General features: G+C 43.1%; 1 protein-coding gene across 1 annotated transcript in view; it reads left to right on the top strand.

Annotated features, from left to right (window-relative positions):
• Positions 1 to 27,568, top strand: part of WASHC2C (WASH complex subunit 2C) — a 60,247-nt gene that overhangs the window by 18,216 nt on the left and 14,463 nt on the right. The window contains exons 13-23 of the mRNA XM_012813844.2: positions 76 to 133; positions 2,077 to 2,136; positions 2,832 to 3,005; positions 5,118 to 5,245; positions 7,816 to 7,902; positions 12,506 to 12,607; positions 14,445 to 14,576; positions 17,161 to 17,330; positions 21,344 to 21,476; positions 24,463 to 24,618; positions 26,641 to 26,823. Of these exons, the coding sequence (XP_012669298.2) occupies positions 76 to 133; positions 2,077 to 2,136; positions 2,832 to 3,005; positions 5,118 to 5,245; positions 7,816 to 7,902; positions 12,506 to 12,607; positions 14,445 to 14,576; positions 17,161 to 17,330; positions 21,344 to 21,476; positions 24,463 to 24,618; positions 26,641 to 26,823 (1,383 nt within the window). The remainder of the gene's footprint in view (positions 1 to 75; positions 134 to 2,076; positions 2,137 to 2,831; positions 3,006 to 5,117; positions 5,246 to 7,815; positions 7,903 to 12,505; positions 12,608 to 14,444; positions 14,577 to 17,160; positions 17,331 to 21,343; positions 21,477 to 24,462; positions 24,619 to 26,640; positions 26,824 to 27,568) is intronic.

Below are 27,568 nucleotides of genomic sequence, written 5' to 3'. Positions count from 1 at the left end.
CTTAGAAATCTTCAAATGCAGCTACATTTTCTTCTAATTCTTTGAATTCTTTGTCACATACCTTATTACAACCAGAGTGACCTCTTCACGGAAGCCCCCCGCGATCGACAAGCTCACGCCCCTGTTCATGAAGGTAGGTTGGGGTTAAGGCTACCTCTGTTTCTTGGTTCGAAGAGTTCTAGAATTGTTTCTTTCCCATTAGGACATGGAATCCTGAAGTTGTTCCTGAGTTAGAATTCTTTGTTAACAGGAAGCTGTTGTTTTTACCTTGGTTCAGTTAAACGCAGTTCATCTTCACTAATTCATGTTTTGGAAAAAAGAGAGTACCTTTTTGTAGATCTACCTGTAAATCTACGTCACAGTCTTGCCTCTTTCTTAGGAGAGAATTGATACAAAGTCAAACAAGGAAAGTCCATCTTACTTTCTTTTTTTGAGACAGAGTCGCCCTTGGTAGAGCACAGTGGCATCAACTCACAGCAGCTCTTGGGCTTAAGCAGTTCTCTTGTGTCAGCCTCCTGAGTAGTTGGGTCTACAGGTGCTTGCCACAATGCCAGGCTATTTTTTTTTTTAGAGATGGGGCCTCATTCTTGCTTAGGCTGGTCTTGAACTCTGTGAGCTCAGGCAATCCGCCTGCCTTGGCCTCCCAAGTGCTGGGATTACAGGTGTGAGCCACCGCTCACAAGTGGTGTGAGCCACTTGCTCATTTTTTTTGAGCAAGAATTTTGTTGTGTCATTCCAGATAGTGTGTGTGGTATCATCATAGCTCACTGCAACCTCAAACTACTGGCCCAAAGTAGCTTCCTGAGCGGCTTGGACTATAGGCGGGTACTACTACACCTGGCTCATTTTTTTGTCTTTTGTAGAGATGGGGTCTTATTCTTGCTTATACCGATCTGGAACTCTTAGGCTCAAACAGTACTCCTGCCTCGGCCTCCCAGACTACTGGAATTACAGGCATGAGCCACTGCAGCCCACCTGGAAACATTTGTTTCTTTTTCTTTTTCTTTTTGATCAGAATGTTGGTAGAATCAAGAAACATTTCTGACATTGCATATAAGGTTGGAGATCAGTAGCGTACACCAACATCATCTGTGTAGTTTTATAAAAGCACATATTTTTTTAAGCCTACAGATTTTATCCTACTAGGTTTGTGGTAGTTCTTAGCCATTGGCAATTAGTTTTTTGGGTTTTTCTGAGACAGTCTCACTATGTTGCCCTGGGTAGAGTGCCATGGCATAACAGCTCACAGCAACTTCAAACTCTTGGGCTTAAGTGATTCCCTTGCCTCTCAAGTAGCTGGGACTATAGGTGTCCACCACAATGCCCAGCTATTTTTTATTGCAGTTGTCATTCTTTTTAGCTGGCCGGGGCCAGGTTCGAACCCTCCAGCCTCGGTGTATGTATGTGGCTGGCGCTCAACTACTGTCCTATGGGCGCCGAGCCAGCAATTAGTTATTGTAAGTGACTCAGTCTCCTAGGTGCACATGATTAGAATTGGGGCCCTTCTGAAGCTCCTTTTTGTCTTTACTGAGGCCATCCCAGCTACCCTCTGACTTTTGCTCTTCATTTTTGGCTGATAATGGCTTTCCTAGTTTTCCTCTTGGTCCTCATTCTCTTTATTTTTTTCACTGACATCTCACTTTTTTTTCTCAGAAAGAAACATTTAATAGGGACTAACAGAAGCCATGTCTTCTCTTGGGCGGCCATGAGAAGAGATGGGAGATGTGGATCTTCTGCCCATCTCCCAGTTTTTGCCCTTGTTTTTTACTTGTTCATTCTCATCAAACTGGAAAGGGTTAAGCTAGAACTACTTTGGTGAGCGCTGGTGGCGCTGCTCCTGCCTCCCTCGGACTCTCCCGCATTGTTGTTACTTGTCCACAGTCTGTGTGACCTTCCATGGGAGTCCTGACATCAGTAGAGAAGAAAATACTAAGAAATTTTAAAATGGCTTGTTTAGGAAAAATTCAGAGACTCCTTTTATTCATGTATTATGTTGCACATATTTCAGGAAGGTGAGTCTAACAAGGAAAGTTATTTTCTTTGTGAAAATAATTATCCATTTCTTTCTCATTCTAGAGTCTTCATCCTCCAAACCTGGAAAGAAAATTCCAGCAGGAGCTGTTTCTGTATTTTTAGGTAACGTAACTTTTAAGGCTTGTTTTTTAAAAACTATATAACTGCTGTTTTGTCAGTTTTTAAATTTTTATCTCCTGAAGACTGGCTGGAGAGTAGGAGGCACCCAGAAGCTTCAGAGGGCATCGGACAGCTTATATCATAGAAAGAACTCATTGAGTGGCACCCGTAGCTCAGTGAGTAGGGTGCTGGCCGCATACATACACTGAGGCTGGCGGGTTTGAACCCGGCCTGGGTCAGCTAAACAACAATGATAGCTGCAACCAAAAACTAGCCAGGCATTGTGGCAGGTGTCTGTAGTCCCAGCTACTTGGGAGGCTGAGGCAAGAGAATCGCCTAAGCCCAAGAGTTTGAGGTTGCTGTGACCTGTGATGCCACGGCTCTCTACCGTGAGGACAACATAGTGAGACTCTGTCTCAAAAAAAAAAAAAAAAAAAAGGGAGAGAACTCATTTACTGAGGTTAGCTTATATTCTTCTCGAAATCATAGGCCTTGGACTCTTTTATGTTTGAATGACCAGATAATTCTGTGCTGTGGGATGTTCTATAGCAGTACTGGAAGGAGGTTAATGGCCCTCTTAATGAGTTTTATGAATGAACTGAAACTGAAAGTTCTTAGAGGGTGGTATTGTTTTTTAACGTAGCGATAGGAGGTCCACACTGGCTCAGGGCTGTGGCTGTCTTGTCCCTTATCCACAGCAGACACTGATGTGTTTGGTGCTGCCTCTGCTCCGTCACTGAAGGAAGCCCAGAAGCCTGAGCAGCCCCCACCAGGAAAAAGCTCCTATACCCCAGCTCCCTCGAGCCTCTTTGACGATGATGATGACGACGACGACTTTTTTGCAGCATCCAGCAGCAAACCTTCCAAGACAGGTACCTGTTTCTGCCTCTGTTTATGGGAATTTAAGGAAAAAAAGAATGATTGATGTTAAAAGGGCATAAGCCCCTCTGGTTCTGTATCTCTCTCGTAGTATCAGAATCCCTTCTCAGGCATTCCCATCACTGAGTTGTCTGTACTTGAAAAATTGTAGTGCCTTACACGGTTCTGTTTTATAAACCCATCTTTTCTGCTCTGAAAACTAACTATTAAGATTATTTTTCTTGGGTAGCACCTGTGGCTCAGTGAGTAGGGTGCCGGCCCCATATACCAAGGGTGGTGGGTTCGAACCTGGCCCCAGCCAAACTGCAACAACAAAAGAGAAAAGCCAGGCATTGTGGCAGGCTCCTATAGTCCCAGCTACTTGGTGGGGGCTGAGGCAAGAGAATCACCTAAGCCCAGGAGCTAGAGGTTGCTGTGAGCTGTGACTCCATGGCAGTCTACTGAGGGCAATAAACTGAGACTCTGTCTCAAAAAAAAAAAAAAGATTATCTTTCTTACAGAGAGCTGAAATCTTTCCCTCTATAATTTTTGCTCAGGATTTCTAATTCTGACCTTTGAAATTACAGAACAAATTTTAATTACACTTTCTTTCAGCCTCCCTTAGTGAATGTCATGAACAGAATGACACATGCTAAATATCTAGTTCCCATATTCTCTTCTCTCTGCAAAAAAAACTCAGGTGTTCTTGACCTTTCTTTATACGACAGGGTTTCCAGCCCCTGCCTAGAAACTCTCCTTTTTTCTCCCTTCAGATGTAAGTTCATATGTGCGCTGAGTCATTCTTTTTACCTTATTCTTTAATGTGCAGATGAATTTCCCAGGGGTTCTCGGTCAAAATGAAGATTCTGATTCACTGAGTCTAAGGTGGGCCCCAAGAGTCTCCCTTTCTAACAGGGTCCCTGGTGGGCAGAAATTGGTGGTCTGTGGATCACACTTGGAATAGCAAGACTTAGATTCATCAGGCACTTTTCCAGAAAAGAAAAGTAGATCACTAAGGTGCACACAATTTTCAGCAACTTGAAAAAGGAAAGGATGCCCTAATGGAATAGGTGGAACCAGAGTGCATGTGGAAGCCAGCTGTCCAGCCTCGTGCAGTGTTAGAGGTAAACAGTAAGAATGGAGGCAGAAATGCGAGGGAAGATAGCCTACTGAGTCTATGAAGAAAGAGCACTACCAGATGCATCTAGACTGACCAAATTGACCGTGAATGTAAGTAGTAGTGCTGATAGCTGCAAAGGGCTCTCACTTAGTGGATGTCTTTAAGAACTCATTTGGAATCACAGATAAGTTGATGCTGCTTTCAATGATAACTGATCTCTCAGGACATTCAGGAGTCAGTCCCCTCATTTCAGTCACGCATGCCTCACTTGGCACAGCAGTGCTTGTGGCGAATGCTGGAAACCACCCAAATATTCCTCAGTGGGGTAAGCTAATGGCCATTCCATTCAGTGGGATTTTGTAAAGCTGTTAAAAAGAGCGGGTCTGTGCGTGTTCACTTGAGAACATTTTCCGGATACATTAAGTGGAAAATGGAAATTATAAAACATTGTTAAAATAGTCTTATAATTGATAGCCTTATCTGTGAATATCTAAAGTTAGTTCATTAGTATGTCTTTCAAGGGAATTAGAAACGTGTACTGAACTGTTCCTACGTCTATCTTGTTTGGGTGGGCTGCTGGAGGGTTGGGGGTTTCAGTATTTGTTTTTATCTGCTTTTGTATTGTTTGATTTTTTAAAAGTAGGAGCCAGCCCTCACTTCTCCAATTTTTAGAATGGTTGACTTGATGGCCCCTTTAAATGATCTTTGTTCCTGTAGGTCTCTACTTTTTAAGCCATTCCAAGCTACTCTAAACATAAAGATGCTTGCTGCTTGGAACAGTGTGTCAGGCAGATGGTTAACTTGTCTGTCCTGTGTTTCAAATTCAGCTGCTGTTGTGCTATTTGAAAAATTTCAAGGGAAAAATATAGTTCCACTTACTAGTTCTTTATAACAGATCAAGAAATGACATAACCTTTTCTATTTATTCTTTGAGAGGGAAGAATTTTTAATCTATAGATTTTTATGGTACCTTAGTGTAACTTTATGCTGCGGTATCTTTTTAAAGGCAAAGTCCAGTCCACTGCTAATATCTTTGATGAGGAGGAAGGAGATCTATTCAAAGAACAAGCAGGGTCATTACCGGGAGCTACTGTGAGTCAGACAGATGAAAACAAAGCAAGAGCAGAAAAAAAGGTGAGCAGGGGGAATTCCACTGGACCACGAAGTGTTGATTTGAGGCCTCTTGTCAATTTGTATCGAGCCCAGAGGGCAGTATTGTTCCTTTTCATGTTTATATTGAGAACTTAAGACAAAATGGAAAGATGGACAGTGAACACTCAAAAAACTGCCACCTAGATTCAGTAATTGTAGGATTTTGCTGCATGTTTTATGTGTCTGAACCTTGCTACATAAATATTTTTCTCCCGAACTATTTATTTGCAAGTTGTTTTAGCTATTTGCATGTAGTCGGTGTGATGTTTTACCCTTAAACATTTCATTACGCATCTCTTAAAAAAACTGCCATATACCGAAAATGCCATTAACAATTATGAGATAAATAGTAATTCTGTGGTAGACTCTAACATCCAGTCCATATTTAGATGATTTCAGTTTGCTTCAACATGTCATTGTAAAGTCACACCCAACAAATATAATACTGGTTTAAAATTATCTCATATATAGTTCATATTCTATTTTCTTCTCTTTTCCCTTACAGCATTTTTGTTTTTTGTTTGTTTTTTTTTTTTTTGAGAAACCCAGAATCCAGGCAGTATGTCTACACTGCATTTGATTATTCCCCCCCCTCCCCCTTGGTCTCTTTTTAAAATGTAAAACAATGGGCCTGGCTGGGCTCAATGGCTCATGCCTGTAATCCTAGCATTCGGGCGCCAAGGTGGGTAGATTCCTTGAGCTCAGGAGTTTGAGACCCGCCTGAGCAAGAGCCTGACCCTGTCTCTACTAAAAATAGAAAAACTAGCTGGGTGTCGTGGCAGGCATCTGTAGTCCCAGCTACTCAGGAAGCTGAGGCAAGAGGATGGCTGGAGCCCAAGAGTTTGAGGTTGCTGTGAGCTATGATGATGCCACGGCATTCTAGTTTGGGTGACAGAGTGAGACTCTGTCTTAAAAATTAAAAAAGAAAAAAATGTCAAGCAACAGTTTCTGCATTCCCTACCCTTGACCAGCAAGTTGTCTTGTAAAAGATTATTTTCCTGTGACTAGATTCAGATTAAGCATTTTCAGCAAAAATACAGGTAGGTAAGGTCATGCACTCCCCCCATTGTATCACCTCCCAAGACACACCAGGTCACCATCTGCCCCAGGAGTTCTGTCACTTGTTTAAAATGCTGTCCACCAGGGGAACAATGACCTGTTCTCTTCTGTTGTTAATAAGTTAATCTCTTGGTTTGGTGACTGTAGTACAGTAGTTATGGCGCCGGCTACATACACCGAGGCTGGCGGGTTCGAACCCAGCCTGGGTCAGCTAAGTAACAATGACAACTGAAAAATAGCTACTTGGGAGGCTGAGGCAAGAGAATCGCTTAAGTCTAAGAGTTTGAGGTTGCTATGAGCTGTGGCACCACGGCACTCTATCAAGGGCTACATAGTAAGACACTGTCTCAAAAAAAAAAAAAATAGAATTAATCTTTTAATGGGCATGGTGGTATGTGCCAGTAGTCCCAGCTACTCAGGAGGCTGAGGCAGCGGAATTGCTTGAGTCCAGGAGTTTGAGGTTCTGAAGTGACATAACCACATTCCAGCCTGAATGATAGAGTAAGACCCTGCCCCCCCCCCCAAAGTTAACCTTTAAAGTGATATTTTGACCCTGTGCAAATTTCTGCTCTCTACCAGCTTTTCAGTCTTTGGTTTTAATATTGGTGGCCTTTTCTTGAGCAATTTATCCTGATTGTGGGTATAAAAGAATGTTTTTTTAATTCTGTATTTCTTGTATGTATATTGGTAGACATTCTTCTGAATAGAAGAGCTTTTTCCTCTCTTTCCCCTTTTGATGTTGCTTTGGAATCACAGATTCTTTACTCAGTGCATGATAATCTATTATCATGTTTTTGATGTTCCCACTCACTGCTATTTGTATTTGGTCAGTGGCTGCATCCCCAGAGTCTTTAAGCCCTTCTGGCTGCTGGCCCTCTGCTGTCTTAGGGACCTGATCCCTCCTTTCTCTAAAGCACATCTCATCACGTCATGTCCTTGCTGTGAAACCCAGAGTTTTCCCTGACAACTACCTCCAAGGCCCAGCATTCTGAACTGGTAGGCTCCTGGGGCAGCCTGCCTTTCCACGCTGTCTGTGATTGTATGTGTCCCTTCTGTGCACCATGTGGCACGGGCAGTGTGTCCTGCTCTCTTTTTTATCAGACATACCCTCTGCTTTCTTTTGCTCTTTTCTGCTCACGTGGTTCCCTCAGCCTGGAGCATCCTTGCACGTATCATATCCCTGTGTCCCAGCCCTGTCTGTTCTGAGACATGTACTTTCTCAAGGAACTGTTTCTTCCCTCTTTCCCAAGTTATGCCAGTTTTTGCATTTTTTTCCATGAACTTACTCCTTTGTGTTAGTTCTTTGTGTGAGCTTTATATATGCCCAAGGTCCAAGGCGTCTTTATTTCTTTATCCCAGGTGCAAACTTTGGTGCACTTTTCATGCAGGGACTCGGTACAAATAATATCTAAATGAGTAGATCCTAATTTCCAGGTATTGTATTTAAATGTTAATCTTTAATTTTTCTTTTTATTTCCTCCCACCCATCATAGGTTACCCTACCTTCCAGCAAAAATCTCAAGCTTTCATCTGAAACAAAGACTCAAAAAGGTTTATTTTCAGATGAGGAGGATTCTGAGGTATGAAATTCTTTTTCTTAGTTGTGAGGAGTGGTCTATGGCTGTGACATTAGAAACTATTTCTGAATCAGGGTTTTCTCAGTAGAGGTATAAGACTTTCATTAAGTGCTTCAGTTCTTTAAAAATAATCTCTTGACAACACATGGTATTTAGAAACCAGTATGTACGTAATACTTTTCACTTTGGGGTTTGAATCTGTTGCATCTTCTGGAAGGAAAATACTCTCCGGTCAGTATTCTCAAATTTCAGGCTGCTAGTTGGTCTTTAGTGCCCTGAGGCACTTGCACCAAAATGAATGTCACCACACTGCTTCCTTCTTTGACAGCCCTGCTAACTAGGTGGTGGGCTTAGATGGTGTATGTGGCACAGCCTTTTGTCCATCATGTTCGCTAACAGGCTGTGGCTGGTCCTGGTTCACAGACTGCCTCGGATCCTCCGGGTGCATCTGTATCAGCCCAGGAGCATCACTACCTTTTCTGACTCTCTCAGGCCTTGATCCTTTTAGAGCTGATTTTAAGATCAGAGATTATATGAGAATGTAATGGCAAGTAGTAAATTCCCTTTACAGAAAAATATGTGGACATGACAGAAATTTACATGTAATTTTTATTCCGGCTTAACTGAGGCTACAAATGATTAGTTGACAATGAGTTTGTCAGGTAAGGTCCCTGTTGTACTTGTGTCCTGCACCTAGGAGGTGTGTCATACACCCTGATGCTGTGCCGATGAGGTAGGAGCACACCAGTCACCCTCCTCCCTCCTCTCCCCAACTTGAATTACATTGAGTTTTTCTCTTGTGTAGGTGTATGTTAGTTTATCTCCTGGCTCTTTTTCTTGTTTGTTTGTTTTGAGACAGAGTCTCACTTGGTCACCCTTGGTAGAGTACCGTGGTGTCATAGCTCACAGCAACGTCACACTCTTGGGCTCAAGTGAGCCTCTTGCCTCAGACTTCCAAGTAGCTGATACTACAGGCGCCCACCACAGTACACGGCTGTTTTTTAGAGACAAGGTCTCTCTCTGATTCAGGCTGGTCTTGAACCTATGAACTCAGGGAATCCACCCACGTCAGTCTCCCAAGCGTCCTGGCTTCTTATTAGTATTGAGTACATTGGATACTTGCTTTTCCATTCTTGGGATAGTTTACTAAAGAGAATGTTCTTTACTCCATTCAGGTTAATACAAAAGATATAAAGTCTTTGTTTTCTTTAGTGGTTGAAGAGTATTTTGTTGTGTATATATATCACAGTTTGTTAATCCATTCTGGGGTTGATGGGCATTTAGGTTGTTTCCATATCTTGGCAATTGTAAATTGAGCTGTGATAAAATTTATGTATAATTTCAAGAAACTGTAGACTCTGGGGTTAGGCTGTTGTGATTTTGTACTCTAGCCAGGATGAACATGTAGCCCTTGGGAATTGGAATGATTACCCTGGGTGTAAATCATACCTTTGAGGCATATATTTGATCTAAGGCTAGCATACAAAGATGGGAATTAACCAAAGTCCAGTTCCCTAGCCTCCAAGGCGCTGCATGATAGGGCCGCAGTGTCTCATCCCTGTGTTCCTGGACACAGCCTGCACTCCTTGGGGTCTTTGCACTGGCTTGTGTCACTCTGTGGAGCACTCTTCAGAACCTGGGTGGCTTCCTTCCTCCTCTTCTAGTTTTTAGTAAGGTCTCCCTGACAACTCACATGCAACCACAAGTTTGGCAGCACACACCACGCTGCACATTTTGCCCTGCCTCCATTTTCATGGTTTGTGTCGCTAGGGACAGAGTTCATTTGCTTGTTCACTGTCTTTGCTCCACCTGGAGTAAGCTCAGTGACAGCGGGATGTTTCCTTCCCTACTTGTATCCACAACATCCTGTCCCTCCTACCAAGGCACATGGCAAGCCATCCATTAATTGCTAACTACAGGAAAAAAACAAAGGTGAGGAATTTCAATGATCTATGAGATGTTCTGGTTATTTATTGCTATGAAAGAAATCGCTCCAAAACACAGCTGTTTAAAACACCACTAATTTTACTGTATCTTGCAGTACTGAAAGTTCACTTGGGCCCAGCTAGGCCGTTGTCACTGAGGGTCTCTCTTGTCAGAAGGTGGCTGGGCTGAGAATAAGCTCGCTCATGTAGCTGGGACCCCTGAGGCATCCCTCTTTGGCCCAGGGCCTCCCATCGTGCAGCCTCTCTCCAGGCTGCAAAGTCGCTGCCTGAGAGCACTGAGGTGCAGGCCTTTTGTCCCAGCCTTGGAAGTCCCTGGTGTTCCTTCTGCCGTGTTTGTTGGTGGGCAGTCGCATTTTGTTGAGGGGATCATAAAGATCCACCTAGGTCAAGGGGAGTGGCCAGAGACTCCACTGCTTAATGGTAGGAGTGTAAATCAATTTGTAGCCTTATTTCAAAACCCCTACCAAAGGATTTGTCCCACGTGTTTCATCGTAGAGCAAATGTTTTTGTTGAATATGGTTGAGATTCTTGGGCCAGGAGAAGTAAAACAAGGCAGTCTAGAAGGTAACACTTTGACCAGAAGGAATGATTCGTCACTCCTGCCTGTGTGTCTCAAGTGTGAAACTGAAGCTTGCCCTGCAAAGTCATTTGGGGGGGACATGTTTGAAGCAATGGAAATGTCTTTCTTTCTAACACCAAGAAAGCTATTGGTTAAGGGTCCAAAATTGTGATGTTAAAATTTGTTTCTGTTCTTTGTATTGGTTTGCTTTAGTTTTCTTAAAGCAGCAGACTCCTTTGTTTTGCCGGTGTGTCAAATACAAGGGAGCATGGAAAGCTTGAACTCCCCTGTGGTTTTTTTTTTCTTTTATTGAGACAGATTCTTACTTTGTTGCCCGTGGTAGAGTACTGTGGGATCACAGCTCACAGCAACCTCAAACTCTTTGGGCATAAGTGATTCTCTTGCCTCATCCTCTCAAGTCGCTGGGCCTATAGGCGCCCACCACAATGCCTGGCTGGTTTTATTTAGAGAAGAGATCTTGCTCTGGCTCAGGCTGGTTTCAAAATCCTGAGCTCAGGTTGGTTTCGAATTCTGAGCTCAGGCAATTTACCTGCTCCAGCCTCCCAGACTGTTGGGATTATAGGCGTGAGCCCCTACACACGGCCTGCCCCTGAGGCGGCTTCTTCCTGAGTGAACCCATGGGATTCATTGGAGCATAGGGGAAATGCCCTGTGCTGAGAAGGCATCTCAGGGAGTGACCTCATTAGGTCTGGAGTTGAGGAGCAGACCTTGATCCCATAATTTTAAAAAAGATTTTCCAGGGCGGCACCTGTGGCTCAAAGAAGTAGGGCACCAGCTCCATATGCTGGAGGTGGTGGGTTCAAACCCAGCCTGCAGCCCCCCCCCCCCCCCCAAAAAAAAAAAGATTTTCCAAGGAGGTCTTAGAAAATATGTTCTTGGCCTATTTGTGTGATTCTCATGTACTGAAGTTTCTCTTCCCAAGAGAACAGTTGTCCTGTTTTATGTTTCTAACTCATGCAGTTCAAATTAGAAATCTTTCTTTGCAATATAGGTTAATGTTTTATAGCATTTTGAAAATTTCATCAGAATCAAGCAGATCTTTTCTTGGTTTGCAACATCTACCTATAGTTCAAGTCAAATAGCAAACATTCTAAAATAAAATTTTAATTGTATTTCTTTAAAAGAAATAATAGCAATATGGCGCCTGTGGCTCAGTGGGTAGGGCACTGGCCCCATATACTGAGGGTGGCGGGTTCAAACCCGGCCCTGGCCAACCTGCAACAAAAAAATAGCTGGGCATTGTGGCTGGCACCTGTAGTCCCAGCTACTCAGGAGGCTCTACCTAGGGCGGTAAAGTGGGACTCTGTCTCTGCAAAAGAAAAAAAAAAGAAAGAATAGCATAATTTAAGGAGAAAGGGGTTGTAGATCCAGTAATTTGGGAATCTAGCCTCTGTTTACATTATTGCTTCTGTTTAGTCTCTTTTATTCTTTAGACAGAAAAAGAAAACTTTTTTTTTTAGAATGATAGGACATTGATTGGAAAACTTCCTCCTGCCTTACGTGGGAGCATAGTAGCCTTTGGATTCTGTGAGGACACCTGGGTCCTGCGGCCTCTTCCTCCTTACAGCCAGGCACAGACTCTGGGGCCTGTCTCTTTAAAGACTCCCTCTGAGCCACCTTCCCTGTAACCAAAGAAACCAAAGAAACCGTGGCAGCCTTCATTTTCTAGTCTTTAGTGTTTTGTATGGACCTGATACTGTTTGTATTATTTGGGGTTTTTTTTGAGACAGAGTTTTGCTCTGTTACCCTCGGGTGACTGCAGTGGTGTCCTCATAGCTCACTGCAACCTCAAATTCCCAAGCTCAAGTGATCTTCCTGCCTTAGCCTCCTGAATAACTGGAACTACAGACAGCTTGCCACAACGCCTGGCTAATTCTTTTTTGTTTAGAGACAGGGCCTCACTACCTTACCCAGGCTAGTCTTGAAACCTGGGCCTCCACCAATCCTCCCGCCTTTACCACCCAAAGTAATGGGATTGCAAGGCATGAGCCACCGCCTCTGACCTATATTGACCTGATATTTTAAAAACTGATATATCTTGTTAACTTTAATCTTTCTCCAAATATTCTTTCCCCAGCAGGATTTGTTTTCTTCTCAAAATGCGAATAAGTTAAAAGGTGCATCTGTGCTGCCTAATAAGCTCCCCACATCGGTCTCCCTGTTTGATGATGAAGATGAAGAGGTAAACATTGTTATTGCAACACGGGATAATTAGCTTTCTAATTTGCAGGAAACTTGATGTAGGTCCATACACTAGAAAAAGGTGATAGGGAAATAGTCAGGCTACCTGAGGCTTATTTAACAAAAATGGCCCTGTTTTTATTTCAGTGACTCTGTCCTTCAGCTTTCCTTGCTGGGCAATGGGGAGGACCTTAGACTCTTGATCCAGTTCTTATGGAAGACTTCGTGCCTTTCATGTTTTAAAATCTACCTTCGAGAAATACAGTTGACCCTAGAGCAGGATGGGGGTTGTTCCAATTCCATGTGGTTGAAGATCTGTATGTAACTTTTGACTCCCTAAAAACATAACCATTGATAACATGAACAGCTGACTAGCACACAGACTGGGATCTGCGTCTGTCATATGCATTCGTGACGTGCCTAGTTTTTCCTCAATATTTTCCATATTTCTGAGCTAGTCGGTCTGTCTGCAGGTTTTTTCAAGGTGTTGCAAATGTCCAAAAATGTATTAATTAAAAAACATCCACCTGTAAGTGGACCTGTGCAGTTCAAACTGGTGTTGTTCACAGGTCACCGTACTTTTTAGAGGGTGGATCTTTGTTATACCCGATGAATGTCTTAGATGAAGTGAGGGTGGGAAGGAAATGGCAGACCCATCCTACCTTGCCTTTGTTCCCCATCCTGAGTGGAGAGAGCAATGTGGGAGAGAAATAAAAGGGAAAACAGCAAACCTTAGCCCTTCTGCAGTGCTGCACAGTGGCTGAGCTCATAGGCCTCAGCATCAGATCTTAACTCTACTATTCGCAGACCAGGGACCTTAAGCGAGTAACTTAACCTTTCTTTCTTTCTTTCTTTTTTTTTTTTTTAAATATTTAACCTTTCTTAATATTTTTTGGCTTATTATTTTGTGTCTTTTCTTAAGTAGAGTCATTGTGCCAGCTATAACAAATAACTAAATGTGAAGCACACTGCCTGCACATAGCAAGTGCATAAGGAACATGCACTCTTGTCATTAATGTTCCTGTTGGACACCATCTCTTTATTCTTCTGGCTTTAAAAGGCATCCTTCATTGGTCTTTACATTCTAGGACTGGTCACCTGCTGTCAGATTTCGCTGAGTTTTTCCAGCCTAACTCAGAGTCAGGCCCTCTGATGGTTTTGTTCTCTTTTCCTTAACCAAAGCACCTTAGGAAATACTTTGGGAGTGCTCGGGTTCACAAGAGTTTACAGATGCCGTTGAACTTATGAATCAGTCTTTAGTGTGCCACCAACTTTATTTGGTAAACTATTCCTTCACTTTGTTCTGGTCTTTAAAATTAACTAGAAACAGAAGTCATTCTTTTTTCTGTCCCAGGCATTTGCCTTTCTTAGCTGTAAAAGAGTGGAGACAGCCCCCTAGTTCTCTCCTTTTGTCCATTGCTTCTAATTCATGGAGAGGGAGGTGTGAGTTGCTGGCTGCTGCAGGGCTTTCTGTGTCCTGTAGGCTCCTGTGAGGAGCGGTGAGGTGCTGCTCACAGGAGGACTGGACGGGCCCAGTTCCTTCTTGTACTTCTGTGATCTTGTTTGCACCTGTCCTCCCCCACATTCCCACCCAGGTGGCTGCTGTGCTTTCAAGGTCTCTGTTAATCTCTTTCTTGTCTGTGGATGGAAAACTCAGAAAAAGCTGTAGGATGGGGTTTACTAGCATTTTGGTGTCCCCTCTCCCCCACTCCAAAGGTCTGTATGTTCTGTTTCCTACTGGAGACTTACTCCCTAACAGTTTGATGTGGGAGAATGCTTTACATTTTCTGTTTATATGTGTATAAAGTTTCATACCTTTCTACCATTTGATTTTCTAGGATAATCTTTTTGGGACTACACCTGCCAAGGCGCAGACCTCATCTCTACAGACTCAGAGTCAAGAGAAGGCAAAACCCTCTGAGCTCTCCCGAAAGAAAGCATCTGCCTTATTGTTCAGCAGTGATGAAGAGGTGAGTTAGTTTTTCCTAAAGAAGATGAAGAGATTATTTGATGGGATTTAAGCATTACAACTATCCTAAACATTTTCTTTTTCTTCCTATCTTACATCTAGTTATGTTCCATCACCAAAGATAATGTTCACAAGATTGTTTTTTCCTTTTTTTCCCCATCTGTTCTTATATGGAAGGTGGTTCTTTCTTAAAGATATTTAGTGTTATACATTAATTTAAAGATAAGACTTTTCAAAATGGTTGGGAATAAGTATGGCTCCCAAGCAACTGTATATGCTAATTCAAATGCATTAGGCCATGTAGGGGAGAAAAGATTTCTCACCCATTGCTGGGTTCATGGCTGAGGACCCTATTACAGATGACAGATTAACAAGAGAAGAGCATACAAATTTATTTAAGATAAGTTTTATGGACACTGGAGCCTCTAGAAATGAAGACTAAGAGAAACAGGAAAATCTGTGTATTTTAGTCTGATGAAAGTGGATAGTTTTGGAAAACATGATTAGACAAAAAGGATATGACCTACTGGTGATATACTGGGGCAATGTAGCAAAGCCTGTTTGTTCAGATTATTCTCTGCACCTCTGTCTTTAGAAATAGGGGCATTTCTTTCCTCTGGGTATAGGGAGGATGTCCCTGGAATGAAGGTCTTTTAACCTACTCTAGAAAGGAAGGTCAGAGAATTCTTCCATGGCCTGCTTCAGGGGGAACGGGAAGGGAAGGGAAGGGTCAGTGATATTTCTGCTTCTGTTTCCACAATTACCAAGCAAGGTGTCATATTTTGGGGTAACATGTCCTATACCCCTTCATAGTATAGTATCTTGTTAAATGGCTATATTTTATTAATTAATAAATTAATTTAGAATACTCCTATAAATTAATTAATTTATTAATAAATTAATTTAGAATACTCCTACCATGTCTAGCTTTAGCTATGATGAAATCAGTAGTGAATATGGTTTAGCTGCTAACTAAATCAGATTTAGCAGAAGTGAATTAGATTTAGCAATGCAAAAAAAGACTTTAAACATAATGATGCTAAAAATTTTGAGCATTAAGTCTTTCTGTATTATAATAATTGCTCTTTATTTTAGCACTGGAGGTAAGTTGTAAGAATAGATAAACCTAGATACGTTCATGTTTTTAATGAAAGTAACCTAAAATGCGGCTCAGCGCCTGTGGCTCAAGCGGCTAAGGCGCCAGCCACATACACCTAAGGTGGTGGGTTCGAATCCAGCCCGGGCCCACCAAACAACAATGATGGCTGCAACCAAAAAATGGCCAGGCGTTGTGGCGGGCGCCTGTAGTCCCAGCTACTTGGGAGGCTGAGGCAGGAGACTCGCTTGAGCCCAGGAGTTGGAGGTTGCTGTGAGCGTGATGCCATGGCACTCTACCCAGGGGGATAGCTTGAGGCTCCATCTCAAAAAAAAAAAAAAAAGAAAGTAACCTAAAATGCACAACATGTAATTTGCTTCTTCTACTCGAATGTATGAATTTATGATAGATTATCCGTTGTTTTTTTTTTTTAGCATTGCTGGTAGTTATTTGCCCTTTAGTAACAGTCAGGCATCAGTGGAGTTGTTCCTACCCGAGTATTATAGTGCTGCAGGGAAAGTAAAAATACTAGCTAAAGCTAGGAGAAAAAGGACATGCAGAATAAAGATAACCAAGGTTCTGGAACAGACTCAGCCTTGGCTGCCCACTGGGGATTATCTGCGAATAGCAGATCCCACCGCTTGAGAGTCTGAATTATTAAAAATTGGCTTGGGATACAGACTTATCATGAGAATTATTTAAAACTCAGTGCTTAGTGAGTTCTAGTGTGTCATCACTGGTGAGCATCACTGCTCTAAGGGGAACACCTCTCAAACCTCAACACTTGAGGACATCACTGGGGGACCCTGTGAAATACAGGCTCTGATTCAGAAAGAACAGATGTGGGGCCTGAGATTCTGCTGCTGCCTGGAGGACCCCACCTTGATTGGCAAAGCTCTAGATTACAGATATCACAGTACTGCTTAAGCAAGTGCTTGGGAGTCCCTCGATTTGAAGAGGTGAGCAGAGCCAAGTGGAATTTCCTTAAATGCTTTTTAAAGGCCAGGTTGAGATTGTTGTGGTAAAAGGATCATTAGCAGTTTGTCCATTGTGTCTTTTTTATATGCATATTTCATGAGCTTTTTATACTTTTTTTTTTTTTTGTCTGCTTTGGGGTTTTTAATTAAAGCATTATTCTTCTCCCAGAGTTGAGAGTTCTCGCTTTTTTAAATGTTCTTCTTTCTTATTCCCTTCATCATTAATGTTGATCCCCGAAAATAATGTTGCCTTGTCCTAACACAGGACAAAACTCTAGAGGGGTGAAACATCATGACAGGTGGTGGAGGGGGAAGGCATGAGAAACTTCTGTGAGGTCAGAGAAACCAGCTGTCTGGATTTGAGTTCAGCTAAGAGTTTTAGCCATCAGTTTTCTGCAAGAGAGATGCACCATGTTTAATACTTAGTTTAACAAATGTAAATTTTATTTTACTCCTCATCTTCGATAATATAAATTGTCACTGGATTTTTAATATGTGTTTTATGTTTTAAGGACCAGTGGAATATTACTGATTCACAGCCCAGCTCATCATCTAACAACAGGTCTAAGGAAGAACCCAAGGACTCTGGGACCACCCAGGGCCAGGAGGCCAAGGCTGTGAAGAAGACCAGTCTCTTTGAGGAAGACGATGAAGACGATCTGTTTGCTATTGCTAAGGACAGGTGAGATAGTTATATGAAATCATCTACCCTGTGTTTGTGGGGCGGTTCCTCCCTCGGTTGCTCATCATTGGTCACCTAGTCATCATGCAAATGAGAACCTCTTTTTCACTTGCAAAGTCTTCTCCTCCCAGTTCTGGAAATGTTTATCTTCCTGGATCCTTATCTGGTTTCTTCTCTCCATTCCCTTTTTAACCTTAAAATATTCTTTTTCTTCATTTGTCAGGGTTTAAGTACAGCTTGTCATCTTTCAATTTTGTTTTTTCCTCTGGGCTCCGTTAATGAATGTAAAGTTTGGACAAAGTTGTGTTAAAGTTTGTCACTTGGATAGGAGCCTGCTCAGCGTTGCAAACATCCTATCAGGAGGATGGTCCTCTGCAGAGCAGTGCAGTGTCCCACCTGGCTGATATCCCTTAGGTTGACAGCAGCCTGAATTCCAGGTGATTCTCCACATACATGCTTGAACTAAAGCTGGCAGGATATTCAGAGTAGGCGTGGGCTGTGGTTGATCTAACATGCTGCCAGATGAGCTTGTGGATTCAGAATAACTTGCCTGAAAATACTTTTTTTTTCCTCTGGAGAGCCTTAAATAATTACTTTGAAATTCAACTAAATGGCGGGCGATTAGACATGGAATCCTATCTGCTGGCATGGTTAGCCCTCATTGACAGATTTAGAGTATCTCATAGTTCTGTCTCCATGTATTGTGATCTCTTCAGTCATCACTATTTCTGTGTTGGGCCCCCCTAGTTGACTCTTAGAATCCCAATACCTGATACTAAATTCTGGCCCTGCCAGTTCCAATCTGAATAACCTTTGGCAAGTTACCTAACTTCTCTGTGCTTCAGTTTCCTCATCTGTTAAGCAAAAATAAGAATAGTATTTCTCTCACAGGATTGGGGGGAGATGGTTAGAGGAAATCTAACTATGAAATGCTTAGCATAGTGGCTGGTACACTGTGAGCACTCAGCTGTCACTGTTTGTCATCATGGGTACAGAGGAGATACTTCATTCTTTTATTTTTGTTGCTTTCTCCCAGGACAGGTTTCTTCCTGTCTTACCTGGCCAGCTTCTTTTAAGACTCAGTGTATGTCTTCTCTTTTAAGATGCCTTTTCCAACCCAAATAGATGAGAAAGAGAAGAAATACCGTGAGAATCTAGCACAGACAGGGCTCCACCTTCTTATGCCACCCTCTGTGACTTCACAGCGGGTGAGCATTTTCTGCAGGTTTTTTTTTTTTTTTTTTTTTTTAAGACAAGAGTCTTAATTTGTGGCCCTGGGTAGAATGCCATGGTGTCATCATAGCTCACAGCAACCTCCAACTCTTGGGCTCAAGTGATTCTCTTGCCTTGGTTTTTCTATTTTTAGTAGAGATGGGGTCTCGCTCTGGCTTAGGCTGCTGTCAAACTTGTGAGCTCAGGCAATCCACCTGCCTTGGCCTCCCAGAGTGCTAGGATTATAGGAGTGAGCTACTGCTCCCAGCTTTCTACAGTGTTTTGGAGCTGTCTGTTTACGTGTATGCTCCCTGGGTCCCCGCACCAACATAGCCATGAGTTTAGCCATTGGAAGCGGACCTTATTCTGAGTCTTGGTTCCAGGCATGCACAACACTTGGCATTAGTAATGCTTCTTCTCCAGACTCACTCTGCCTTCTGTTTCTGAAGTTGTAAGACTTTGTACATGGGCAATAATTCATAGCTTTTACCAGATCTCAAATGAAGCTTTACACAGATAAGAATAAGTATAGGGGAGGATGTGCAGGAATTGGAATTCTGACATGCTGCTGGTGCAAATGTACAATACTACAGCACTTCAGAAAATGGTTTGGCAATTCCTCAAAGAGTTCCTGCATGACCCAATAATTTCACTTCTAAAAGAAATTGAGGTTTGGCACCTACAGCTCAGTGGCTAGGGCACCAGCCACATACACCGGAGCTGGCGGGTTCGAGCCTGGCCTAGGCCAGCCAAACAACAATGACAACTACAAGCAAAAACAGCTGGGCATTATGGCAGGTGCCTGTAGTCCCAGCTACTTGGGAGGTTGAGGCAAGAGAATCACTTAAATCCAGGAGTTTGAGGTTGCTGTGAGCTGTGATGCCATGGCACTCTACCCAGGGCAACATAGTGAGACTATCTCAAAAAAGAATTAAAAAAAAAAAAAGAAATTGAAACATAAGCTCATATAAAAACATGAATGTTTATTGCAGCATTATTAATAATAGGCAAAATGTAGAAATAACCCAAGTGTCCAGCGACTGATGAGTAGATAAAATGTTGTATGACTGTATACTGGAGTGTCATTCAGCAAGAAAAAGAAGGAAAGTACTGAAACGTGCTGGAATCTGAATGAATCTAAAATGTCTCATGTGGCTGCATATCGTATGGTCCATTTTTATCAAATGTCCAGAATAGATAAACCCATAGAGACAGAAAGTACATTAGTGGTTGCCAGGGGGTAGGGAAGGGGAGAAGGGGGCGTGACTGCTCATGATGATGGACTTCCTTTCTGGGGTAATAACAATGTTGTGAACTTAGATTGTGGTGACACTTGCACAACCCCGGGAGTGTACCAAAACCCACCAAAGCGTACACTTTCAAACAGTCATATACCATTGCGGGGAGGGTATTGGTTTTGCGGCTGTATTTAAAGGGTTAATTTTAGGCTGAGTACTGTGGCTCATGTGTTTAATTCTAGAATTCTGGGAGGGCCTATAATCCTAGGGCTCTGGGAGATTGAGGATGGAGAATCACTTGAGTGAGACCTTGTCTCTACTGGAAATAGGAAAAAAAATTTTTTTTTTGAGACAGAGCCTCAAGCTATCCCCGTGGGTAGAGTGCCGTGGCATCACAGCTCACAGCAACCTCCAACTCCTGGGCTCAAGTAAGTCTCCTGCCTCAGCCTCCCAAGTAGCTGGGACTACAGGTGCCTGCCACAATGCCCAGCTGTTTTTTGGTTGCAGCCGTCATTGCTGTTTGGCAGGCCCGGGCTGGATTCGAACCCACCACCTTAGGTGTATGTGGCTGGCACCTTAGCCACTTGAGTCACAGGCGCCGAGCCTAGAAATAGGAAAATTAATGGACATGGTGGACACCTGTAGCCCTAGCTGTTTGGGAGGCTGAAGCAGGAGAATCACTTGAACCCAGGAATTTGAGGTTGTAGTGAGCTAGGTTGAGGCCATGGCATTCTAGTCTGGGTGACAGAATGAGACTCTGTCTTGAAAAAAAAGGAGTTATGTGGGCGCAGTGGCTCCTGCTTGTAATCCTAGCATTTGGGGAGGCAAAGGAGGTTCAAGACCAGGCTGAACAACAGTGAGATTCTGTCTCTGCTAAAAATAGAAAAACTAGCCAGGCGTTGGGGTGTGTGTGTGTGTGTGTGTGTGTGTGTCTGTGGTCCCAGCTCAGGAGGCTGAGGCATGAGGATCACTTAAGCCTAAGAGTTTGAGGTTGCTGTGATCTATGACATCACAAGGCACTCTCCTCAGGGTGACTGAGTGAGACTCTTGTCTCCAAAAATAAAACAAGAAAGGGTTAATTTTTTGGTTGTAAATTACATCATAATAAAGCTACTAAGAAAAAAGATGATAGAAGCTCAGCCACAAGGACAGCTCCTGAAGCTGGCCCTGGTCCTGTGCTCTGTCTTGGCAGCTGCCTTCCTGAGCATTCTAGAGATGGGCCCTAGGGATTGGTTCGATAGTGCTGTGCTTGGGAATGTGTCCCTGCAGAGCTCATAGCCAGCGCACCTGCACTGAAGGGACAGTCACAGGAAAGGTGCAAGATGAGGAGTCCCTGTTCTCGTCAACATAAGAGTGGGGACAAAGGCTGATAATTTGCTAGAGACAAATTTCACCTACTTCAAAGGTTTTTCCTGTTTGCTTTCAGTTATGTGAGGTCAACTGATGATTTGGGTGTTTTGGTGGTAGAGTTTCTTTGGCTGTGGCTTAGAAGGAATATTGTTTTTATTTTTGTTATTTTTAAATTATCACATTTGCTCTTAATTTGACCTTGTGTTTGTATAGCCAAAAGAAGACCCAGAGAGTATCACTCCTCTTCGAAGATGATGCTGACAGTGAAGGCTCTCTGTTTGGATCCCCACCCACGTCTGTTCCTCCTGTGACAACAATGACAGCAACAACAACAACAACGACAACGGTATCTTAATCTCATAGACCCACTCAATGTCCTTGAGGTCATGCTACACAAACATAGATGCTTCCGCAAATTAGCTCTTTAAACCTGACCGTGGAGAACCAAGTCTTAGGGAAGAATTTATTTAACGAGTTTTAGAAAGAGATCTTCTGGTTAGTGGGATTCTACAGATGAAGCACACATGCCAAGTGTAGAGGAAAGGATTCCTCCGTGTCATACAGCCCTTACAGTGTCAGGTGTAGGGACAAGAAACTGAGCCTCAGATGGCGCTCAGCCCCAGCGGCACAGACCTCTGCTAGCATCAGACTAGGCTAATTATGGCACACGTTATTCCTTTTAGACAACAGTAGGTACAAGATATTTTTCGCTTAGTGGATGTTTTAAAGTAAGTTAAATGTGACTCTGTTATACACCTACTGAAAGGTCAACTTAACAGGCACTAGAGCTTAAAGAAGTTTAAAGTGAGCTTTATTCTTCTGAAGGGAACGCAGACCTGTTAAAAAATGAGAATGTGCCCCAAAGTGTGCTGTATAAGGCACAGTGCTGGTATGTTTTCTTACATAGAAATGGGAGGAGGGGGCAGGGAAGCAAAGGTGACAGTCCAACGGTTCTGATCCGTACTCAGTGCCATACATGAGACAAAGCAAGAGTGACAGAGTAACAGAGTCAAAGGTTAACGAGCATGCAGGCTTCTTCGGGTCTGGCCAGGGAGGACAGATTCTGTCCTGCCTTTGGCCAAGAGGAGGGTGTAGTCAGGACATGTCAGGGAAGTAGCTGCCCTACCAGCCTTGCAGGGAGGGGTCAGTTAAAATGTGTAGACCTGCCTTCTCTCACACCTATGTCCAAACTGCAGCCATTTTAGACCACTTAAAATTTTTTTTTCCTTTTTTATCTTACCTGTTAAGAAAATAAATTTCACGACAAGGATGAGGAGCCAGTTCATCTACAGGAAGATGTAAAACTGTTACTTTGGGTGGTATTTAATTGGTTTATGTGACAGGGGAATGTGTTTCAACATCTGTCTCTTTTTTTCTTCCTGATCAACTTGTTGCATTGAAATTTTATGTAGCTTTTGTGGGTCCAGCATGTTCCACAAAAAGTTTTTCCTTTAATCATTTTAGTGTTGCCTTATCTCTTCTAGACTTTTTCACTCACTTCTAGTTTTCTCTTATATCAAGTTCAGGTGACTTTTTACTTAAAGATCCCTTGCTAACAATCACTAAAAACATACCTCCTTAACCTGTTCTGCTTTCACTCAGCACTTTTTTCTATCATGGTTAGTAATGCCTTCCTTTAGTTTTTCAAATCTGCCTTCTAACTTAATTTAGGCATCGCTCAAAGCGTACTTTCTTGCCAGGTGTAGTGGCTCGCACTGGCAATCCCAGCACTCTGGGAGGCTAAGGCAGGAGGATCGCTTGAGCTGAGGAGTTTAAGGCCAGCCTGAGCAAGAGTGAGACCCTGTCTCTACTAAAAATAGAAAAATTAGCCAGCCATTGTGGTGGGTGCCAGTAGTACCATCTGAGGAAGGAGGATCACTTCATCCCAAGAGTTGTTTTTTTTTTTTTTTTTTGCAGTTTTTGGCTGGGGCTGGTTTTGAACCCACCACCTCCGGCATATGGGGCCGGCGCCCTACTCCTTTGAGCCACAGGCACCGCCCCATTCCAAGAGTTTGAGGTTGCTGCGAGCTAGGTTTATGCCACTGTACTTTAGCCTGGAGCGATAGGCTGTCTCAAAAAAAAAAAAAAAGCAAAATCAGAGCATACTTTCTCATATCATCTCCTCTGATTTGTGTGATAAGAGTTTTAGTTTTTTTCTTAGGAATTTGTTTATAATGACTTGTCGCCTGTAGCACAGTGGTTATGGCACCAGCTACATACACTGAGGCTGGCGTGTTTGAACCTGGCCTGGGCTGGTTAAACAAAGACAACTGCAACAAAAAATGGCCTGGCGTCGTGACAGGTGCCTTTAGTCTAAGCTACTTGGGAAGCTGAGGCAAGAGAATCACTTAAGCCCAAGAGTTTGAGGTTGCTGTGAGCTGTGATGTCACAGCACTCTACTGAGGGCGATATAGTAAGACTCTGTCTCCAAAAAAAAAAAAAGAATTTGTTGATAAGTCACTTGCCCCAAGGATGCAGATACCTGTAGATAAGTCACATTATTTCAGTTCTCTAGTCTCTAAAATCCTTGCCTCCCAGAGAAGAGAGATAAGAAAAATGGGCTGAAGTGGTGTTGAGCCCTGACTTGGTGTAAAATGTCATGACTGGCTATGGAAGACCATATGTGCAGCTTTCAGATGAATGGACAGATGTGTGCTAGGTGTTACTAAGTTGGGAAGACAGTCAAGTAAAGGCTGAGTAGATATAAATAATATGCTTATTCAGTGAAGCAGTTGACACTTAATGAGTGGCAGAAGACCTTCACGGGTGATGTCTGAGCTGGGCTCGCTGGAAGGATGAGGAGAGTTTGCCTCTACAGACAGTGGAAGCAGCACGGTATGAAGGTTTGCAGTGGGCTTAAGGAGTAGCAAGGCGTGAAGGGGTACAGGGGAGTCGAGGGGCAGCAGGGGTTTGTAGATTGCCATTTGCTTAATGCAGAGGGGACAGGTTTGGGGTGGAGTTGTGTAATCTGGCAGGTGTTTTTGTTTAAGTAAGGCCCCCCTGTGTGGTGTCTTAACAGTTGTGGTGTAAGAGAAGTGAGGTAGAGAGACTAGGCATTGTCTATTGCAGAGGTGAGGGCCTGCACAAGGGCGGCCTGGGGATTGGCAGACGTAGGGAGACAGATGCAGCGGTGCAGTGGCGTGAGGCTACGGTGGTGGTATTTGTTGCTCCTCCGTTTTGGTGCTGCCTTCGTGTGCCATTGTCCTGTCCTCTTCACCGTGACAGACACTCGGCACCTCGAGAAGACTGGTTCATGCTTGTTCTGTACATTGTCATCCTAGTCAGGCGCACTGTTTTATTGTTGTGGATGTCATTTATTCTTCTTTTGGTAGAAAAAAGAGACTGTCCCTGAGGTACCACCTTTGCTGTTCAGCGATGAAGAAGAGAAAGAAGCACCACTTGGAGTGAAACCTGTGGATAAGAAGGTTGAGAGTGCCAAAGAATCGGCAGAATTCGGGAAAGCTGATGTGGCTAAGGAGTCAGAAAAGGTGGATCTTTTGTGTAATGAATTTGCCCCCATATGTTGTTTTAAACACACACACATACACACATATACACATGCACACACATGCCCTTATATTTTTCTGCTGCAGAAAATAAGCAGCTCCTTTGTAGACAGATTTGAAAACGCAGGCAAGCATGAGAAGCTAGTCTCTGCTCCCCCGGCCCTTCCTCCGCTAGCTTTACACCGTGTCTGTCGTGGCCTGACATCTTTACCCTTCTAATCTGTCCTCTTCCCTGTGGCATGCCTCTGACCCAGGGTCCTCTAGTCTCCACCCTTATTTGAAGTAAAATGTGAGATTGAAGGAGATTTTTAGGTGAGCATTTTTAACATGCGGTTGGTGAATTACAGAAGAGAGTGAAGTTTGTATTTCTTTTCGACACCAGTTTTCATCCTCTGACCAGGCTGCCATCTTGTGCAGGAGGTCTGGGTAATGCTGCTGGCCACATCTGGCAGTGGCCTTCGTCTCTGTGTTCCTCTTTTTTCTCCTAACTTTCTTTGTGCTCTGTGTGCCCAGCTTAGACTGAGTCCCCCTCCGAGGGCCTGTGTGAACAGTGCTGTGTTTACTTTTCCTGCTGAGTCTCTTTGGAGCTGCAGTGATACAGGTGTTTCATTTATACCTGTGTCACCACTTGGCAGTCTCTTCCTAGTGGCTGTGCGTGGACCTGAGTTTACCCAGTCCTGGCCCAGTCCACACTTGACACTGACTGTGCACCGTCCTGCCTTCTCCCTCCTGAGCATAGGCTCCTTGTTTGTTCTGCTCACTGCTGTGTTTGCAGCACTTAGCATATTACCTTGTACGCTTTAGGTGCTAGTTTATAAATTACATATTTCTTCAGAGAAGCATTTTCTTTCTGTAGTTTAACCACGCTGAAACGAGGTGTGCCTCACAATCAATGCATATTTATTTAATTGGTAGTGATATTCCTTTCTTGGTGATACATACAATACTATGTTCTTATAATCAATGATGTAAGGTCCCACTCTCTTGCCCTGGGATTGAGTGCTGTGCCATCATCATAGCTCACAGCAACCTCAAACTGTTGAGCTCAAGTAATCCTCTTGCCTCTGCCTCCCGAGTAGCTGGGACTACCGGCGCATGCCACAATGCCCAGCAACTTTTTCTATTTTAGTAGAGATGAGGTCTCACTCTTGCTCAGGCTGGTTTCATGCTCCTGAGCTCAAGTAGTCCACTGCCTCAGCCTACCAAAGTGCTAGGATTACAGGTGTGAGCCACCGCGCTCAGCCTAGAATTACTTTAGAGATTCTTCAGTTGCACATGTACTATAAGTCTTCTACAATTAATAATTCTGCCTTTAGGCTTACGTATTAGTTAAATGCTAGGAAATACATGATCTACTCCCGGTGATTGGCATATGTTATCTCTACCCCTTAGAAGTTTTTTCTAGCTCATGAGCAACCAATGAATGTCAGGGCTATAACTATTTTATAACTTGGTATGAGAGAGAGCCCTGTTGTCTTAAAATGACTGCAAAAATTATCTTTCACAATGGGTAAGACTCTTCCATTGGGTCAGCTAATCAAGGATTGAGCTCAGGCTAGGTGTGGTGGTTCATGCCTGTAATCCCAGCACTCTTGAGAGGCTGAGGCAGGAGGATTGCTTGAGCTCAGGAGTTTGAGACCAGCCTGAGTAAAAATGAGCCCCCATCTCTACTAAAAATAGAAAAATTAGCAAGGCACAGTGGTGTGTAGTGCACCTGTGGTCCAGTTACTGGGAGGCTGAGGCAAGAGGATCGCTTGAGCCCAGGAGTTTGAGGCTGCTGTGAGCGAGGCTGATACTGCTGCTCTCTAGCATGGGCAGCAGAGTGAGACTCTGTTTCACCTAAACACTATGAGGTCATTTTTTTTTTTTAACTTTAACTAGCTGTATTGCCCTGAATCATGCAGTATGGCAGTTACTGAATTAATGAGGGGCTTGGGAGGGGCCATGATAGGATCTGTGTTTCCAGGTATTACTTTTTCCCCCCCTTACTATTTTCATTTTCAGGAAGGACTTTTGACTAGATCAGCCAAGGAAGCAGTCAAGCATTCTGATTTATTTTCTTCATCATCCCCATTGGACAAAGGTACCAAGGGCAGAACCAAAACTGTTCTTAGTTTGTTTGATGAGGAAGAGGATAAAACAGAAGATCAAAATAACATCCCAGCTCCGCAGAAAGAAGTAGGAAAGGTGAGTAAAAAGCAGTAAAGGTTCACATCTCTAGATGAGATAAAAAAAAATCTCATTTCATGGTATCAGATCTGTCATGTCTATTACTGAAGCAATCTTTGCCTTCAGTGCAGAGTATAAATGATTGTCTCTAGTCGTTTATATGTTCAGGAGTTACTCTTACCCCAAGTAACATTGTTGGATAGAGGATTAGTATTTTACCTTCCTCTCCTGGAATTTACAGATCTTGTTCCTCCTAGCAAAGCTTTGCCCCCCTGGCCAATCAATGGGGTACATAAAACAGGAAAAGGAAGTGAGGCCAGATCTGTACATTCATGTATTTCTAGAATTCAGTTTTAGAAATATGTGTTACAGACTCACTTTTCATGTTTATCATGCATCCGCAAACTTTTTCTGTAAAGGGCCATTTAGTAACTATTTTAGCTTTTGTAAACCATATGGGCTCTCTCCCAACTACTCAGCTCTGCCATTGGTAGCATGAAAGTAGTCATAGCAAATATGAAGATGAATTGAATAGGCATGGCTGTGTTCTAATAAATTTTAGGTGATGGTTATTCTTTGAGGCTACATTACTCTGGTTTTAAAACTAGACAGAGTTGTCACCAGAAAATTACATATCAATATCCTTTATGAATGTAGATGCTAAAATTTTTAAGAAAATACTACTAAACCCAATACAGCAGAATATAAAAAGGATTATAGGCTTGGCACCTGTGGCTCAAGTTGGTAAGGCGCCAGCCATATA

Source organism: Otolemur garnettii, unplaced genomic scaffold (assembly GCF_000181295.1).
Source record: "Otolemur garnettii isolate 467f Iridium unplaced genomic scaffold, OtoGar3 scaffold00315, whole genome shotgun sequence".
In the NCBI taxonomy this organism is placed as follows: domain Eukaryota; kingdom Metazoa; phylum Chordata; class Mammalia; order Primates; family Galagidae; genus Otolemur; species Otolemur garnettii.
The sequence above is the reverse complement of the archived record's forward strand: the minus strand, read 5'-3'. Positions and strand labels throughout refer to the sequence as shown.